At 42.7% G+C, this 18,586-nt stretch overlaps 1 protein-coding gene and 1 long non-coding RNA gene across 2 annotated transcripts in view; one reads left to right on the top strand and one right to left on the bottom strand.

The window, feature by feature from the left end:
- The window catches only part of SEPSECS (Sep (O-phosphoserine) tRNA:Sec (selenocysteine) tRNA synthase), a 33,930-nt gene extending 33,630 nt beyond the window's left edge, over positions 1-300 (bottom strand). The window contains exon 1 of the mRNA XM_006771039.2: positions 1-300. This exon is cut by the window's left edge and continues 4 nt beyond it. Within this exon, the coding sequence (XP_006771102.1) occupies positions 1-267 (267 nt within the window). The 5' untranslated portion in view covers positions 268-300.
- Positions 300-18,226, top strand: LOC107184282. Its single transcript, XR_001515104.1, has 3 exons — positions 300-454; positions 2,667-2,725; positions 18,199-18,226. It is a non-coding gene; the product is annotated as an uncharacterized LOC107184282 (long non-coding RNA).
- Positions 18,227-18,586: the final 360 nt, after the last annotated feature.

The following is an 18,586-nucleotide window of genomic DNA, read 5'->3' as shown; positions in this document are numbered from 1 at the left end:
CTCGTGCGTGCGGCGGGCCTCACAGCCCTGCCGCACGTAGGCCGGCGACACCAGCCTCTCACCGGCCGCGAAACTCTCCGGGTTCATATTGGCGATAGCAAAGGTGGCGTTAGAACAGTTGACACCGGGACGAACACCCAATAAAACCAGGACGCCACTCGCCGCCCGGACGGTACGGCAACGCCTAGGGCCAAACTTCTGCGTCTCGTTCTCGCACCTGCGCAAAGTGCCCCAGAAAGTGGACCCGAAACTGGTGAATTGGAGCATGCGCGGCGGGCTCCCGCGGGGCTGAAAATTAGCCCCGCCTCGCTGCCTCTGATTGGTCAGGTTAATCCTTGGGCTTTCTGAGCCGGACTTGAAGGACTTTGCACTCAGGAAAGGGAAGGGCCACTGCGTGGGGGTTTCGAAAGAAAAAATGTCCTAAGTTACCCTGTGTCCCAGTCCTGTTGAAATGGTGAGATTTGCGCCGAGGCTGTGCTTCAGTTTCCCAGATTCCAGGACATTTCATTCAACCTTCATACGTCTCACAACCCTTAGGAAAAGCAATTCTCACTCCTTTTCTCCTTTGCACTACAGAAGTTTTAACCCTACTTCCCGCAGCCTTATATGACAGACATTTGTCATTACACACATACACACACACACACACACACACACACACACACACACACACGAATGTAAACTCTCTACAGACAGGTGCTTGGTTTTTACTGCCATACCCACCCCCACCCCCACTCCCAAGCTCCTAGAATAGTGCCCAGAATACAGTCAGGGCTAATTTTTTTTTAATTTGCAACAACCTAGTGCTAGGTGCGGGAGATACAGAAATGAAAAGGCAGGATCCCTGCCTTCGATTTCCTTACCATCTTCCCTTTAGGTTTGGAGAATCTACAGTAATTCCAGACATTGCTTTTGTCTTGGGGCTTGCTAGAGCCCATTTGCACTGGTTCCCACTTGCTTGCAAAAGCTGATGGTTAAATGTTCAGTAATGTTGTGAGCTGGTTTTTAAATGTAGCTGTTCTTTAACAACAAATTAGGTAAGTTTATACTTAAGTTAACTGTATTAAAAGCAAAAGTAACAAATGCCCGAACTCATCACTTCCTAAGTGTTTTACTATATTTTACTATTACCTATGCTTTTGACATTATTTACGTCGATTGTATTTGTATAGGGAAATAGGATGTAATGGTGTGCTGATGCACATCTCTATCCAACTTCCTTTTTAGGTGGCATCATGTTGGTAGCTTGAAATGGGGGAGTATTTACACCATGGAAACCAGCAAATGCTGAAAATCAGGCCCTTATCTCTCTACCTCCTCCCCACCAGGAGTCAGTGACTTAACATGTACCAACTCACCACTGTTCCTACTGCATGTCCTCAGGGTATCCTGCCATTTATCAGCCATGATATTATCCAATTGCATTTCAGTTGTTAACTTTCTGTCTTCCTTAACTAGACTTGGAGCTTCTAGTTTACAGGGCTATATTTCATATCTGTGTTCAAAGCACACACTGAACACATAATGGATGTTCAACCAATATTTGTTGAATGATGTAGACAATTTGAGAACTGTAAAACTACACAGAAAGATAAATTGCAAAAATAGTGAGGAATTAGCTTATTTTTTAAAAAACACACACACACTGGCCTTCAAACTTTGGAAAAGTTGAGATCTTATTCCCAAAATGCAACTATTTTCACAACTTTTCTTTTGGAAAAGCTTTCAAGGCTGCTTTGTAGATCACATGCAGGATATGCAAAAAGCCCAAGATCCATCTCATTACTGAATGCACACACTAGGCATTGAGCCAGTAGGTTCTCTCTCATTATTCACCAGTCTTCATTTGGAAAAATGTTTGTTTCCAAAACCTAAATCCATCAAGACATGCCATCATTGAAGTTTTTTTAAAAAAAATGCTGGCTGTGGAGACAATTTCAAAAGAAGTGTTCCAAAATTATTGTCACCCATTCACTCATACAATGACAAATTTTGAGTACCTACTATTTCTAACAGATAGGGCAGCATCAGAATAATTTTATGGTCTTTACAAGATGGACCTTAAAAATAGGTCCAACATTTGTAAGTCTGAATTTTGCTTGTTGTCACTAGTTGTATGGCCTTGGATGCATTACTCATAGCCCCTTGAGCTTTGCTTTTTCTTGTCTGTAAAAGAGGAACATGGAGGAGATAGTTATGATGATTAAATGAAATCTAACTTCTCAATGACATCTTCACCTTGATAGACCGATTATACCAATGGACAAGGGCTAGATGAGAACCCCAACCCCACAACCTCAGAAGCAAGTAGCCCAAGAAGCCAACCCAAAACCCAGCAATCTGCCCAGAACAATTAGAACACGGTCCATGACTGCCAGTTTCCCAACTTTTTCACCTGCGTCCACCTCAGAACCAACCATAGAAAGCCAAATATGCCCCCCAAACTGACATACGATGTTCATTTCTTTAACCAACCCCCATCTTCTCCCTGCCTATAACCGCCAACCAGAACACACCTGAATATTTCCTCATTCTTTTACCATACAGCTTTTCCACTGCCCTGCCTGCCTTTGAGTCGCCCCAATGCAAGTAGAGTGACTATCTCCCTTGCTCTAGAAAGCTCTAAAAATCTGTTAGTTATTTGGGTGGTCTCCGTTTATTTCCAGTTTTCCTGGAAGACTCCATGGAGATATGGTCTGCACTGTCCAGCCTTCCACCAGATGAGGTACCCACAGAGGCCCCTTGTACCTTGCTGCTTGTGGCTTCGTCAAGTCTGTGCCCTTGTGGTATGTCACTGCTGGATATGAACTCTGCTGTCTTTGCGTTGAGTTCCTCAGCTATTTATTCTAAATTTTGTGCCCGGGTTTTGTTATTGGTTCCCATTTGTTAGGCATCCTTGGTAGAATCATTCTATTCCTTTTCATCCTTGTTGGCTCCCTTTCGTACTTCTATTTTGTAGTGTGCTGCCTACAAGTGTTGTTTGTCATAGGAAGCAGAATCACAGGGTGCAACACAGGCCCAGGCCCTTTAAGCCTGTTGTTGGAGCGGCCTTAGAGACCAATGAGTTTGCAGTTCTCTCCAGACTGGCATTCATTTGGACATACTTTGTTGGGGTAATCAATAGCACCTTTGCCTGAACTAAAATACCTGTCAGAACATTTTGAGAGGGGTTTAGAATAAAAATGAGATAGAATCCAAAATAAACTATGATCTTGCAGATTAAACAGCTTAAGTGGCCCACTACCCAAGCCACCATTTTTGACAAGGACAGCATAGATAGTATAAACAGAAGGGACACTGGAAAAAAGAATGTCCAGTTTTAGAAAAACCAAGGTAAAGAAAATCCCTCAATTCTGATCAATGTAGGCGCTCTGGAGAAGAAAAAAGATCCCAATACTCTGATTTTTACCCTAAACACTCAAGTTCAACAAATATAGATGGTCACACTCATCAATTCCTGGTAGGTAAGGATGTTCCTCTTACTACATTAAACCCCTCATCTTTCCTCTACCTCTTCCTATCTTTCAAATCACCCACATATTTTTTCTATCTCCCAGCCCTTAACTGTAACCCTTGGGCACTTGAATGAGAAACATTCCTTCCTACTCTATGGGACTTCACCCCTGAAAATTTAATAAAGAGAGACTTACGCTGCAAGTGGAATTGTAATATTAAATGCTCAATAGAGGAACTACTTCTTAAAGTTCCAGAGAAGTTTTCTGTTCATAATCAAGTTGTTTCTGCCCTGATATACCTTTGCCTTCCCCATTATATTCGATACACACCCAGATAATGGTCTTAACATTGAACCTGACATCCTATGACCTTCAAAGTCCACTGACACCGAAAACATAATTGGGGTAGAACCGAGTGAGTAGATAGATCCTACCAAACTGTTGCCCAAACACCCCAATATTCCTTAAAGTCAGAAACAGAGCAAGAGCTCAAAGCTATAATTGAAGGCCTTATATCTTTCAACTATAGGTCTTCTCAGACCCTGCGTTAGCCCTTGTAATGCTTTGGTCTTGCAAGGAAAGAAACCAAATGGGTAAAGACATCTATTTTTTCAAGACTTCAGAACAATTAACAAAATTTTTGTTTCTCACTTGCGGCTAGTACTGATCTTGGCATCAGTTCTACCTGAAGCTACTTGCTCCACTGTACTGGATTTTTGCTTGCCTTTTTTTTTTTTTTTGATGTGCCAATCAGGATACCACATTGCTTTCAGTCATCGTGTCTCTCTAGTGTCCTTGGTTTATGACAATTTACCAGTTTCTTCTTCTTTTCCATAACTATGACAGTTTTGAAACGTGCTGGTTAGATATTTTCTAGAATGTTTCATCATTGATCTTACTAATTCTCGCTTTGTTCTCTATTTCCCTAAAAATCTGGTCTCATCTTTATTATTTCTTTCCTTCTGCTTTCTTTGGGTTTATTTTCTATTCTTTTACTAACTCTTAAGATAAAATCTTAGCCATTTTTTTCTTTTCTGCTATATGCTTCCCTCCCTCACCCCCACATACACACACTATTAGCAAAACCAATTATTGTTTCCATGAAAAAAACTAAGGGTGAGATGAGAGGGAGAATCCAGGTCCAGTGGCCAGGAAAACTGCAAGAAAGGAGAGGGCAGGGGAAAATATGCAGCAGGTGCCCAGGGAAGGAGAGAAGAGGCCAGATTTCCAATTGGGTTTTGAAACGAAATGTACACTCTAGAGCAGTGGTTCTCAACCTTCTGGCCCTTTAAATACAGTTCCTCATGTTGTGACCCAACCATAAAATTATTTTCATTGCTACTTCATAACTGTAATGTTGCTACTGTTATGAATTGTAATGTAAATATCTGATATGCAGGATAGTCTTAGGCGACCCCTGTGAAAGGGTTGTTCGACCACCAAAGGGGCCGCGACCCACAGGTTGAGAACCGCTGCACTAAATCCTGCTGTAAAGGTGGGTGTAGAAGGAAGGCAGATCAAAAGCACCTGGTCCCTCTGACTTACACTAATATGAGCCTGTATGCCAGGTGCTGCTCTGAGGACTTTACCTGCAGTAGCTCTTCCAATCTTCCCAGCCACCCTATGGGCTAAGCCCAGAGAAGCCAGGTGAGACTGCACCATTAGTCAAGGGAAATAGCCAGGATTCACAACAAGCTGTCTGGCCCTGTAGGCTATGCTCTTAGCCACTTTCCCCCACTGTCAGAGCCAATGGGGCATCTCGGGCTCTCGGCTTTAGGCAGGTAATTATGCAGCCTGAAAGTTCTGTCCACTGGGATGTGGATGGAGTAACAAGAATGTAGCCAGAAATGTAGAGAGGACAGGTTGCCAAAGTATATTATTAAGTCAGCAAGCCCACTAAATCCCATGGGCAGAAAAGATCGCTGCCATCAGGATTCCTTGATTCTGAAAACCCAAAAGTCATCACAGACATCTCCACTCCGCCACCACTCAGATCTCATCTATCGGCAATCTTGTCAGGCCTCACCCCACCCCTTTCTCTCCACCTCCGCCACCACCACCTAGTCCAAGCCTCTGTCATCTCCCCACGGCAGAGGACAACCTCAGTGGCCTGGCTGCTGCCACTTTTGTGTATCATCTCCCATTCCCGTCCTGTCCCACTCCGCAGAGATAATTATCTTTTAAGTATCCACCAGATCACATCTTTCCCCTGCTTGGAATCCTTCAACTCTTTCCCATCACACTAAACATATAATCCAGACTCTTCACCTGGACTTAAAAGGCCTTGTAAGGTCTGGCCCTCATTGATACTGGGTGCTATCCTCCCTCGAGCTGGTGGGCTCCCACCAATTGACCTCCTTGCGGAATATGAAACACACCACATGTTTATTTTCCTGCCTCCAAGCTGTACTTGCTGCCTTAAATGATCTTCCCCTTCTCATCTTGCACAGAGGGCTCCTGCTTTTCCTTCACTGTAAATGTCACCTCCTCTGAGAAGCCTTCCCTGACCACGTTATCAAAGTGGGAACCTAGTTTGAAGTAAAAACGTATTTTCCCCCAAATTATTTTATGAGTAGATTACTTGTGTAAGCAACTGGATTAGAAGCTTTTGGAAAACAAGAAGCTTGACTTTTTACCTACTCTTCCTAGCACCTAGCATGTGCCTAGGACATGGCATGCATTCAGAAACATGTTTGAGTGAATAAATGGTAAACAAATGATAAATGAAAAGAATGGGTCCCATTGATGGCTTATCATGTGATGGTTGCTGAATAAACCCAGAGGTGGAGAGAGGAGAGAGGGCAGGAACCAGGGACAAAGAGGTGACACCTCATGTGATGAGGGTACTTACTCCGAGGAGATGGTTTACAGTGGCAGATGCAAATACACAAAGAATGACCACATCCCTTTGTCATTCCATTCACATGTGTTCCACAATGTTTGGGGTAGGAAATGACAAGTCTCTTAAGAAGCATGGCAGGATCTGGCTGTCATCAACCTCATTAATGCGGCCGCTCAAGCAATTGGAAGCAAAATAACTTCCCCACCAAGGCCAAGCTTCAAAGAGCAGTTGGAAGGAGGAAGGGAGGGAGCCGTAGAATCAGTAACTAGGTTGTTCAGAGAAGTCTCCTCTGATTAGGAAAAGAAAAAAATATATATAGTAATTACATTTTGCTGAGACTCAGAGAATTCTGAAAGCCTGGTCTCCCCTTCATCTTCTCTACTTCAGATGGAGAGAGATGAAATAAAGGTAGATGTGGATGTAGCAGAAAGTAATTTCAGACCTTCCCTGGGATGAGTAAAGCAATTCTCTCTCCAGTGGGAGGACAGGTAGGTAGAGAAAGCTTCCTCCAAGCAGTGAAACTGCTGAGATAGTTGCAAAGTTACAATACCCAGTTAAGAGCAGGAGCCAGAGAAAAGCTGCAGGAGACTTGTCAGGAGTCTGTGAACTGGCCCAGAGCTAGGCTTGCTGACATTTGAAAGGGAGTGAGAAAGAGGCATGGACTGAGGGTGATGGCAGGTGGTAGAGCAGTGATGACAGGATGTGGTCCAGGAGTGGTGGTGAAGGCAGGAGGAGTTCAGAGCCTGGCTCCTCTTCTTCCTCCAGCATAAATTTGCACAAATTACCCAATCTCTGTAGGCCCCAGCAGCTCACTCCACTGTGAAAGGACCATAGTAAGGGCGAGGGGGAGGCAGTGACGGATGTTCAGGGGTCAGCACAGCGCGTGCCACAGAGGGAGCACTCAACACATGTGAGACCATGATCTCTGCTGTTGCGGCCAGTCGTTGCCAGGAAGGTGAGTAAGCCATTAGACCAGGGGTGGACAAACTTTTTGACTCGAGGGCCACAATGGGTTCTTAAACTGGACCGGAGGGCCGGAACAAAAGCATGGATGGAGTGTTTGTGTGAACTAATGTAAATTCAAAGTAAACATCAGTAGATAAAAGGGTATGGTCTTTTTTTTTCAATAGTTTTATTCATTTCAAATGGGCCGAATCCTGCCCGCAGGTCGTAGTTTGCCCACGGCTGCATTAGACCCTGGGTGTGGAGAGTGTGAGCTGGCTGGGTGAGCATCCTTCTCTGGGCCTTTCCCAAATGCCCTCCCAGCTAGCAATTCTTAATTCTAGAAGCAAATTAAGTTTGACCAATTAGATGTACTTGCATGTGACTTGGAAAGTGTCCTGCTTCTTTCGACTGTGCGTCGTCATTGGCAAGCAACGCAGTAGAGACATGAGACATGAACAGCCAGTTTCAGCCTTTTGGAGTCCATTCTCCAGCCTCCTGGTGTCCAGGCGGCTTCCCAATTCCAGAAACACAGCCTCAGCAGTGGGTTCTGGACATCAGTGGTCCTGTTGGTGGCCTCCGAGGTGATAGCTCCCCTGGTGGGTCAGTTCTGCAGAATCCTGGGAGTCATTTCTAGAAGTCGGTCTGGAGTCCACACTCCTAGACTTCCCAAGGATTTTGTGCACACATTACTCCTTACCATTAGTCCCTTCTAGAGTCATATCTGCTTTCAATCCTGACTGCTACACAAGGCATTTACTTTTCCTGCATTGTTCTCACCTACAGAAAGACTGACCAATTATTCCATCCCTCTATACTTAAGCCTAAGGCATTGCCATCCCCTGGTGCCAGCTGCCCAAACTGCAGCTGTGACGCTGGGAAGTGAATAATCAGAGTCAGCGTGGAGCAGATTTCACAATCCAAACCAAGAGAGCAAAGCCAGTCAATATTGATGTCCTCATGCAATATCGAACATGGAGACATTGAGAGAAGAGAATTTCTCCAGGACCGCCCAAGGGAGATGGAGCATTGATGACTCAATATGAGTCTTCCCGTCAGCGTGGCAGATTCAGCATTTTAATTGAGAATGACTCACCCTGCCTCAGTGGTGACTGTATTACTTAAAAATAGCCACTCCCTTTGCAATGGACTCAAATCCTTTTTTTGGAAGGAGGCAGAACGTAAACATACCCTGCATCCTTCTCATCTTAACTTCGTTTCCCTTTTGATAGAACATTCTGCTGACCAGTCTGATATCTGTGCTGGTATGGTTGTCACTTCTTCATCTCCCGAGACACTAATAAGAAGCTGTCTAGATTGTTGTTTTTTGGTTTGGGGTTTTTTGTGGTTCTTTTTTTTCTCAGTTTTCTGAGTCTGAAATCATTTGACCAGTGATTCAGTTCTACAGAGCCTGAACCGAGACCTTTTTGTGAACCTCTAGACTTGAGTAAAAATCTGAGCTCATCCATGTAAGAAGCCCATTAACTGACACCTTTTTTTACCCCTGAAACCTGACTTGCATTCCCAACAAGTGAAAAAACCCACACTCCTTGGCTAATTCTTAATTATCTGCATGTGGCTTATTCAAACGGTTCTTTTCGACCAATGAGAAGACTAGTTGAAAAGGCCAGGCTCTGAGTTCAATGGATAATGTGTTCAAATCCTGACTCTGCCACTTCCTGGCTCTGTGATCTTGTACAAGTTACTTCATTTCTCTGTGTTTCATCTCCTAGTCTATAAAAAAGGAGCCAATAAGAACACTTACTTTGTATGAGATAAAAGATTTATAAATTAACTACTCTCAAAAAATAGTAGCACTTAATAAATAGTAGCAATTGATATTATTTGCTGGATATTATAAGAATGCAAAAAGCAAGCCCCAATCAAGACCCTTTAGAAATATCCCATCTAGTAGGGGAGGATATAACCTGCCCATTAGTCAATATCAGAGTCTGAATGAGATGTGCCATATGACTGAAGAGCCCATCCAATGTAGACACCAAGCTTAAGTAGGAGGTAGCATTGGAAAGCGACCGAGGGCTCTGTTCAAAAGTAGATAGAAAGTGGCCCAGGAGGAATGAAGTGAAAAAGCAATAGTGTAGAGAAAACACAAGCCTGATAGGCCTCTCTGGGGAAGGCCTTAAAGGCCAATTTGCACTTGAATATTCAGATTGCAAAAGCAGCCACAAGTGCTTCCCCCTCCTAGTAGCCACACCCTTACTTAGGTAATTCTGCCCTGCATTGATGCTGAATTTGGTCATGCAACTTGCTTTGATCAGTCAGCTGGATGGTAGCAAACATGATTCAGGTAGAAGAATGAAAAGGGCTGGCCCTAATGCTGCACTTAGACCCTTCCTGCCTCCATATGAACAAGCCTGCTGAAGCCGGTTAGATGTTCTTGAGAAACCTGTGGCCCAGTGCCCTCCACTGCGCCAGCCATCAGTCAGCACTATTAGGAGAACAGCAACTAAGTGCAGCTGGCCATACCCAACCCAAATCGTAACCCACAGAACCGTGAGCAAATTGAATAGTTGTTGTTTTAAGCCTCTATATTTTGGGGTGGTTTGTCAATGCAGCAAAAGCTTGCTGATAATGGGGAGCCATTAAAAGCTGGGGGCAGCCCAGACAGTGTAGCTCAGCGGTGAGCATCAACCTATGAACCAGGAGGTCACAGTTCAACAGTTCAATTCTCGGTCAGGGCACTTGCCTGGGTTGTGGGTTTGATCCCCAGTATGGGGTGTGAAGGAGGCAGCCAATCAATGATTCTCTCTCCTCACTGATGTTTCTATCTCTCTCTATCTCTCCTTTCCTTTCTCTCTAAAAAAAAAAATCAATAAAAATATTTTTTTAAAAATAAAAGGTGGGGCCAGGTGAGCGACATGAGCAAACATGATATGCTATCCAGGTGGATGTGCACTTGGGAAAATAGAGGCACATCATAAATACTAGACTGGGCAAAATAATTGTTAATGTAAATTTGCTTCAAAATAAAGAAGTTGATGAGTGATTATCACGAGCAGAAGGTAGCAGTTCATGATATCCTGTACCCTTGCTACTCAGGGTGCTGTATGTGGAGCAAAGGCATCACCTGGAGCTTATGAAAATATGGAATTTGGGCTCCATTCCAAACTCATTGAATCAGAATATAAATGCCAACATCCTCAGGTGATCTTTTGGCACTACTGTATTACAGTTTGAGAAGCGCTATGTTATCCTAAAAATGCAAACTGAATCTACATTGAGCACTCACCTAGTCTTTCAAATTCTGGTCAGCTTTTTTTTTTTTTTTACTTCTTTGGATGCTTCAGTATAGCGTCCTTCCCACCTGCTCCTTATCATTGCTTTAGTAAAACAAAAGTAAAAGTCCACCTTTATCTTTATAAGTTGTATTCTCATTAAAGTATTGGTTTGTGCACACGGGTCCATGCGTGTGCGCGTGTGTGTGTGTGTGTGTGTTTTCTTTGAGTAGGGTCCATAAATGGAAATGCTTTCCTCATCCAGGTTTTGAATCACTTAAAAAATAAGACAAAGGATAAGGCAAATAGAGACCAAAATTCATCTCAGTCACTGATAAAGTGTAGGTTAGAGACATTGTCAAATGGCTTCCTATACGCTATCCAGAATTAACCAGGCTTATCCATAATCAGTGCTGGCACAGGCAAATCTGGCTGCTGCCTTCCCCAAAGACAGGGAAGAAGAAAGGCCTGGGTGGAGGGGGTAGTAGGAGTAAATGAGGGGCTGGAGAGAGCCACAGAGTTACCTCTGCAGAAAAGGAAACAGAATGGAGGCAGATATGTGTGTGGTAGTGATGAGGGAGACATTCTATAAAATGTGGTCATCATAATTGCTTAAAAGTTTCTTAAAAGCCAAATTCTTCAGAAATGATGTTTAATGATGGCTGATTAGTGGTATGATCTTCATTAAAATGAAATCATGAAGATTAGAATTGGTGGATTTTTTTAAAAAATTGAGATTAGAGTTTAGGCTGAATGGTATTGATAGCAAAGAACATGTATGAAAGTTTATGGAAAAGAATAGTGCAAAAACTGAGGTGGAAAAAAAGCAATGTAGATTTGGAGGAAGAAGCAGGGCTGTATTTATGAAGACTTATATTTGGCCCAGGAATGGAGAGAATGTTCAAAGACTTCCATGTCATCCCATGACCTTGAACAGTATTCTACACTATTAATAATGATCATGATAACAATGGCTAAGCTCTTGGAGCACTTACTGTGTGCCAAGTCCTAAACTAGAAGAACAATATTTTATTGAAGTCTCATAACAAGTCAATGAGGTTGATATTTTTATTTCCAGTGTTCTCATTTTATGGATGAGGAAATCAAGACCTGGAAAGGTTGATAACTCATCCAAAGTAACACAATTAATAAATTGTAGAGTGAGGATTCAAACCCAGGTCACCAATTCCTTCTTTCAACCTGGTGCCTTTTATCCTTGTTTTATGGTCACCAATATTCATTACCTTATTTTTAAATTTTTTATTTCTATTTCAAGTATGATACATTTTTTATATTTCCAAAGCTTTAGAAACTCCACATTTAAAAAAATAAGAGTCACCTATAATTTCCCAGAGGGATAACCACTGTTGAAATTGTGATATACTGTCTATCCATTTAGTCTCTCCTCAGTACACATATTTACTGTTTTGTTGTTGTTTTACAAAAAAGGGAACATACTATATATAAGTTAGTTTTGTTACCTGCTTTTTTAAATCAACAGTGCTTATAAACATTTTTCACATCATTCTAAATAATGTATTCTTCTAAAACACCATTTATAACAGTTCATTTTATTCTTTTGTATGAATCCATCATAATATATTTAACCACTCTCTGATTATGGCTTCTTTAAGCTGTTAGAATGTTCTATTCTATTCACTATTATAAATAATTCGGTGATGAAAAATTTTGCAGCCTCATCTCCATACTCATTCTTATTTCAGACACTGTTTTTTGCCTAGTCCAAAGCCATCTACTTCTCCCTTTTTCCTCCTAAGGAAACCTCCATTTTTATTTACTTTGTAATATGTTTTTATTGATTTCAGAGAAGAAGGAAGAGGGAGAGAGAGAGAGAGAAAGAGAGAGAGAGAGAGAGATCAATGATGAGAGAGAATCTTTGATCAGCTGCCTCCTGCACATCCCCCACTGGAAATTGAGCCTATAACCCCAGCATGTGCTGTGTCCGGGAATCAGACTGTGACCTCCTGGTTCATAGGTCGATGCTCAACCATTGAGCCATCTGGCCGGGCGAAACCCCCACTTTTAGAAGTTAGAAGAGAGATGTCCTTCGACCTAAAATTTTCCCAGGTCTTCTTGCAGTTAGGAGTGGCCATGTGACTGAGTTCTAAACAATGGGACTTAAATGAAAGTTGTGTCATTTCCTAATGAACTTGAAGGAGCAGCTATGCTTCTTCCTTTCTCTCTGTGCCCATCCACTACGGAGAGGCAACCACAACTATGTCATGGCCTGAGAGGGTGGTTGTGTTGGTCAGGGTTCTTCAGGAACAGAACCAACAGATGTGTACATAGAGATTTACTATAAGAAATTGGCTCGCATGACTATGGAGGCTGAAAAATCTGAGATCTGCAGCTGGCAAGCTAGAAGCCCAGGAGAGCCAATGGTTTAGTTACTGTTTGAATCTGAAGGCCAGAGAACCAGGAAAGCATAAAGTAAAAATTCTAGTCAGAGTTGGAATCCAAAGACAGGAGAAGACCAAGGTCCCAGCTCAAAGACAGTCAGGCAGACAGAAAGAATTCTTTCTTATTCAGCCTTCTATTTTATTCAGCTCCTTTGTACTCAGCTCTTTGTACCTTTTGGGTCTTGGATGGATTTCATGAGGCCCACCCACCCTAGGAAGTGCAATCTCCTCTACTCAGTCTACTGATTCAAATGTTAATCTCATCCAGAAACCCCCTACAGACACACCCAGAAATAATATTTTACCAGATCTCTGGGCATCTGTGTCCCAGTCCATTTAACATGTAAAATTAACCATCAAAATGGCAGAATCAGAAAATAAAAGAAATCTGAGTTACTTGATTGAATGAAAAATCTTGCCAGACAGAATATCTTCCTTGGACTTTTCTGTGGGTAAAAGAAAAACCCTCCTGTTATGTTGGAGCCATGATGCAGTTATTTCTGCTGTGACACAGAATAGACATTGTGAGACAAGCCACACAGTCAGCAAAATTGTTCATTCAGAATAATGCTTTTAGGAATATTAGGATTATGGTCAAAGCACTAAAAATGTATATAACTTTGCAACTAGAGCACTGACAAAAACAGTAATTGGTACCTTGAGAGGCAACTTGGACAGTCCAGGCAGGAAGCTCAGCATGGTTGAAGGTTGCCTCAAAGCTATTAAAATGCTATTAAAAAATAATTGTGGGAAATTATAGAGATAGAAAACAGATTAGCCATTGCTAGGGCTTAGAGATGGTGAGATGGTAGTGGAAGGGGTGGGCATGGCTCTGAAGAGATAGCACGGAGAGCCTGTGGTGACAGAGCAGTTTTGTCACAATTTCCTGGCTATGATATTGTACTATAGTTGTATAAGATGTTACCATTGGGGAAACTGAGTGTAGATATATGAAACAACCCTGTGCATTTTTTGAAATTTCCTACAAATCTATAATTATTTTGAAATCAAAAGTTAAACACACACACACACACACACACAATTGGGTGGAAATGCTGTCTGTAGTTGTAGAAACCGTAGATAGAAATGGAGCTCTGAGCTCCAGGTGGCCAGAGGAAGTGCAGTCTCCCTGAGCAGGGCTGGGAAGGAAGCCCAAGGTGTTGTTGCACTTATTTTTATTTTCTTAACCAATACCTGAAAGGGCTCTTTTTTGCTTATGTATTAGCCAAGCTGAGGGCTGTTTCCCTTCCCGTGGAAGGTTATAATCCTATTCCCCTTCTCCAAGCTCTTCTTCTTTCAAAGTATGTTACTGTTTTGAATTTGGCTTGTTTTCTGCCTGGACATTTAGAAAAGTATACTTGATTAGATGGGGATATTTTCAAAATATAAGCCATAAAATCTTTAAGGGACAGAAAGTTTTCTTGGATGATTTGAATTATATGAATAGACCTGCCTTTGTGATATTCCCAGGTGTCTTTCTGGGAATGAGCTTCTGCAGATTGTTGATGTCCCTGTGTGTAAAGGAATACAGAGGCTCAACCAAAACATAGTTAGGGCCTGTAAAAGCCTTCAACTCAGAGGTCTTAACCACCAGTCCATAGGAATCCCTAGGGCAAATGCAGGTTACCTGATCTCCCACCCCTAGAGTCTCTGAACCCATTGGTTTGGGAATGAGGTCCAGGAATATGCACTGTAACAACCACACCAGGCATGTGGATGGTGCCTACCTGAAGATCACTCTTTGAAAAAGACAGGATTTAATCCTCAACACGGAGGAAGCTGGCCCACTACCTTTTAAGGATTTAGCTGAGTTCCTTCGGAGAGAGTGTAATTTGGCTGAACAGTGAGCTGTGGAAGAGATGAGTAGAGGCAGTGCTTCAAAGACATGCTGAGCAAACTGAAAAGCAAGTTAAAGCACCGTGACATTGCTTCCAAAGCCCGGGATTGACAGCCGCTGACAGTCGTGCTTGTACCAGTGTCACCTCTGAATACAAAGAACATTGGGTATTTTGATATTTCAGCTAATAAAATGTTAGGGAGGAAAATAGTCCCCTAACTAGTTTCCTCCTCTGAAGACTCACTGTGGAATAATAATGCCTTATATTCATGCATCAGCTTCCCAATCACCAACGTATTTGAAGCCATCACAGAGAGATCTTTTAAATCATCTGCCCTGAGGCAAATGGTACGTTTCTTAAAATTCCTTGAATGTTGAAAAAAATGTACTTTTGAAAAACACATTCCAAGTTCTTTATAGCTTAGAAACAGTTCCTTCTAGGGTTGTTAGGAGCTGTCCAGCTGAAATAAAAGTGAGCACAGACCGAGGCAGAAAGCTGGTTAGCAGATGGTTAGGACATCAAGGAATGTCTATGCCCATGTGACACTGTGTGGCATCCGAATCTATAAAGATTATGAGAACTATGATTTGCCAAACACTGTCCTGAACTTTCATTGAAGATCACCCCTCTTACACTCTTGGAGACTCTGAGGTCTGTCTGGTCCATTTTTAGAATATGTGTTTGGAATGTTTTTAGCTTCTCAAGGATAAGAACCATGGCCTGTTGGTTTTGTATATTCCACATTTAGTACATGGCCCAATGTATGACAGATATTCAATAATGTTGAAAGAATGAAATATGGTTTCTAGAATGCGCCAATCAAGAGGTATCCAGGATGGGGTGGGAGGAGGGGAAAGGAAGGATATCTCTTCCTTCTGTTTTGCTAATAATTTGTTCAGGTCCAAAGAGTTAACCAAAGTAAATGAGGTTATGGTAGGAAGTTTATAGGCCACAGGAGGCAGTGGGGAGTAAGAACCTGTAACTATTCTCGAAAAAACTGGAGATCTTCAACAAATAAGACCAACTTCCAAGGCAGGTTGCTCTAATTAGGTATTTGAATCAAATATAATTTAAAGTTAGCTTGCCTGGCATGACTCAGTGGTTTTACATTGACCTATGAACCAAGAGATCACGGTTTGATTCCTGGTCAGGGCACATGTCCAGGTTGTGGGCTTGATCCCCAGTGTGAGGCATGCAGGAGGCAGCCTATCAATCATTCTCTCTCATCATTGATGTCTCTCTCTCTCTCTCTCTCTCTCTCCCCTCTCTCCCTTCCTCACTGAAATCAATAAAAAAATTTTAAAAATAAAGTTAATAATAATAACTACTGCACCAGACCCTTTATTTGAATTATTCTACTGAATCCATGCAACAATCCTATGACATGGAAATTAATTGTAAGGGACTGTGTTTGTGCTCTTCTGTCATCCCATCCCCAGCCACTACTATATAGTGGAGATGCCCAAATAATAGTGTCTCCATAAATGAGGCAATGAGTGAGTGAATCCCCACCTTTGCAAGTAAAGAACTGAGATTCAGAGCGGGAAAGGCACTTGCCCCAGTGGCACAGCTAGTCAGTGGCAGAGCTATGATTTGAAGGTCTGCCTTCTGGAGAAGCCCATGAGGCTAACACTGCTCACACAGCCTCAGTCCCTCACTCCATCTCTGAAGACAGAAGGTGGTCTTGCTTTATCACAATGAGACATCAATGGCTAACTAATATTCTGGTGCCCTGTTACCAGATCATTTGTATCTACTGTGTAAGCCTTGTTTCTTCAAATAACAAGTCATGACTTCAGGGACACACTGATTCTCTCAGAAATGATAGACTCGGCCTCTACATTCACAGTGGAAGCTTCACTTTTAAGAACGAATCATCACTAACATTTTATTCACAGTAAATATCTTCTAGAGAATTCCCTTAGAGAGATGATAAACCCATAGATTAAAAATAAAATAATGGCCGAAACTGGTTTGGCTCAGTGGATAGAGCGTCGGCCTGCGGACTGAAGGGTCCCAGGTTCGATTCCGGTCAAGGGCATGTATCTGGGTTGCGCGCACATCTCCGGCGGGGGATGTGCAGGAGGCAGCTGATCGATGTTTCTCTCTCATCGATGTTTCTAACTCTCTATCTCTCTCCCTTTCTCTCTGTAAAAAATCAATAAAATATATTTTAAAAAAAAAAATAAAAAAAAAATAATGCCCAGAGACTGGATCTCATTGACCAAGTCAGGCCAGTTACTTACTTTCATGAACTCTTCTTTTCTTTTCCAGTTATAGTACTGAGAAAGTACAACTAATATAAAGGTGGTGACGGGAAGGGACAAAAGTTTCCTCTACTCTGTTATGTCTAGTGACTGGGGCCCTGAAAATTAGATTCACAAGACAGATTAACAGGAGAAAGGTTTATTATTATGCATTTGGCCTTTGCAGAAAAAAGTGAAGACGCAAACAAGTAGATGGGCCTAAGAAAATATATATATATTCTTTTTAAGAAAATATGATACATTGTGGAGCTATGACAAGAAAAGGTAAAGGGGTGAAGAGTTTGGGCTAGGGGTGAGAAAGTTATTAGAAAACATGGGGGAAGCTAATGGAAGGTAAGGGTTATTTTAGTAAGGTTGGTTCGCAGATCCATCCACAACACTTGCTGTGTTCTTCGTGGTCATTAGTTTTTGTTGTTTTTATAAATACATATGCCATGAGCATATGTATAGGAAAGGAAGTATTTTGGTGCCAGTGAGAGCTTTATATATATCACCCATGTGCAAGTCAACTAGCCTTTTATATATATACTAGAGGCCCAGTGCATGAATTTGTGCATGGGTGGGGTCCCCCTGGGTGGCCTACAGGGATCTGGCTGAAACCTGCAGTTCAATGCTGCCTGTAGCTCCTACCTGCCACTCATGCTCACCCCGTCCCCACTGTGCCTGCTGTGGGCTCACACTAAATCAGTCCCAATTGGAGAGGCTTGCACTGCCGCAGCAGCGCTCACCAGTCATGAGCCCTGTGACTGGTGCCCTCCCAAGGGAGTGGCCTGTGGGATCGGGCTGAAACTGGCTCTCCAACATCCCCTGAGGGGTCTCAGATTGCGAGAGGGTGCAGGCCAGGCTGAGGGACTCCACCGGTGCACAATCAAGCTGGGGCGGGGACTGAGAGAGGGCTCCAGGGTGTGTCCGGCTCATCTTGTTCAGTCCCGATTGGCCGACCCCAGCAGCAAGTTAACCTACTGGTCAGAGCATCTTCCCCCTGGTGGTCAGTGCATGTCATAGCTAGCGGTTGAGCAGCCTTAGCTTATCATTAGCATATTACACTTTGATTGGTTGTTTGGTTGTTCTGTCATTCGGTCTATTAGCATATTACCCTTTTATTATATAGGATAGAATCAACTTGCTTAATTAGACCTGCTTTCTGATTTAGCTAAACGTTTTCCATCCCAGTGAAGCACCTCAACTTTTCTTTCAGGTAGTTGTCAGCAACAAGCAGTAAATATCAACATGAAGCAGGTTATTATTATAGATCATGCAGGAAGAACAAAAGGTAAAATATTTAACTGCAGTGGTGGGTCTTGGCAGCATCGGCTGTGATTTGGTGGGGTGTTGCTCTGAGTGGTGGCGGGGCCTGTGTTGGGGGAAGCCAAGTGTTGCTTTGTGGACACCAGGTCCATGGTGCTGTTTCTCTATAAATGGCCAGTGCATGTCAAGGCTGCTCCTGTGTTAAGTGTCTGCCCCGTGGTGGTCAGTGCGTATCATAGAGATCGGTCAGAAGGTCAGACACTTAGCATATTAGCCTTTTATATATAGACTAGAGGCCCAGTGCACAAAAATTTGTGCACTGAGGGGGACAGGGGGAG

This window comes from Myotis davidii, unplaced genomic scaffold (genome assembly GCF_000327345.1).
Source record: "Myotis davidii unplaced genomic scaffold, ASM32734v1 scaffold743, whole genome shotgun sequence".
NCBI classification, from domain to species: Eukaryota; Metazoa; Chordata; class Mammalia; order Chiroptera; family Vespertilionidae; genus Myotis; species Myotis davidii.
The sequence above is the reverse complement of the archived record's forward strand: the minus strand, read 5'-3'. Positions and strand labels throughout refer to the sequence as shown.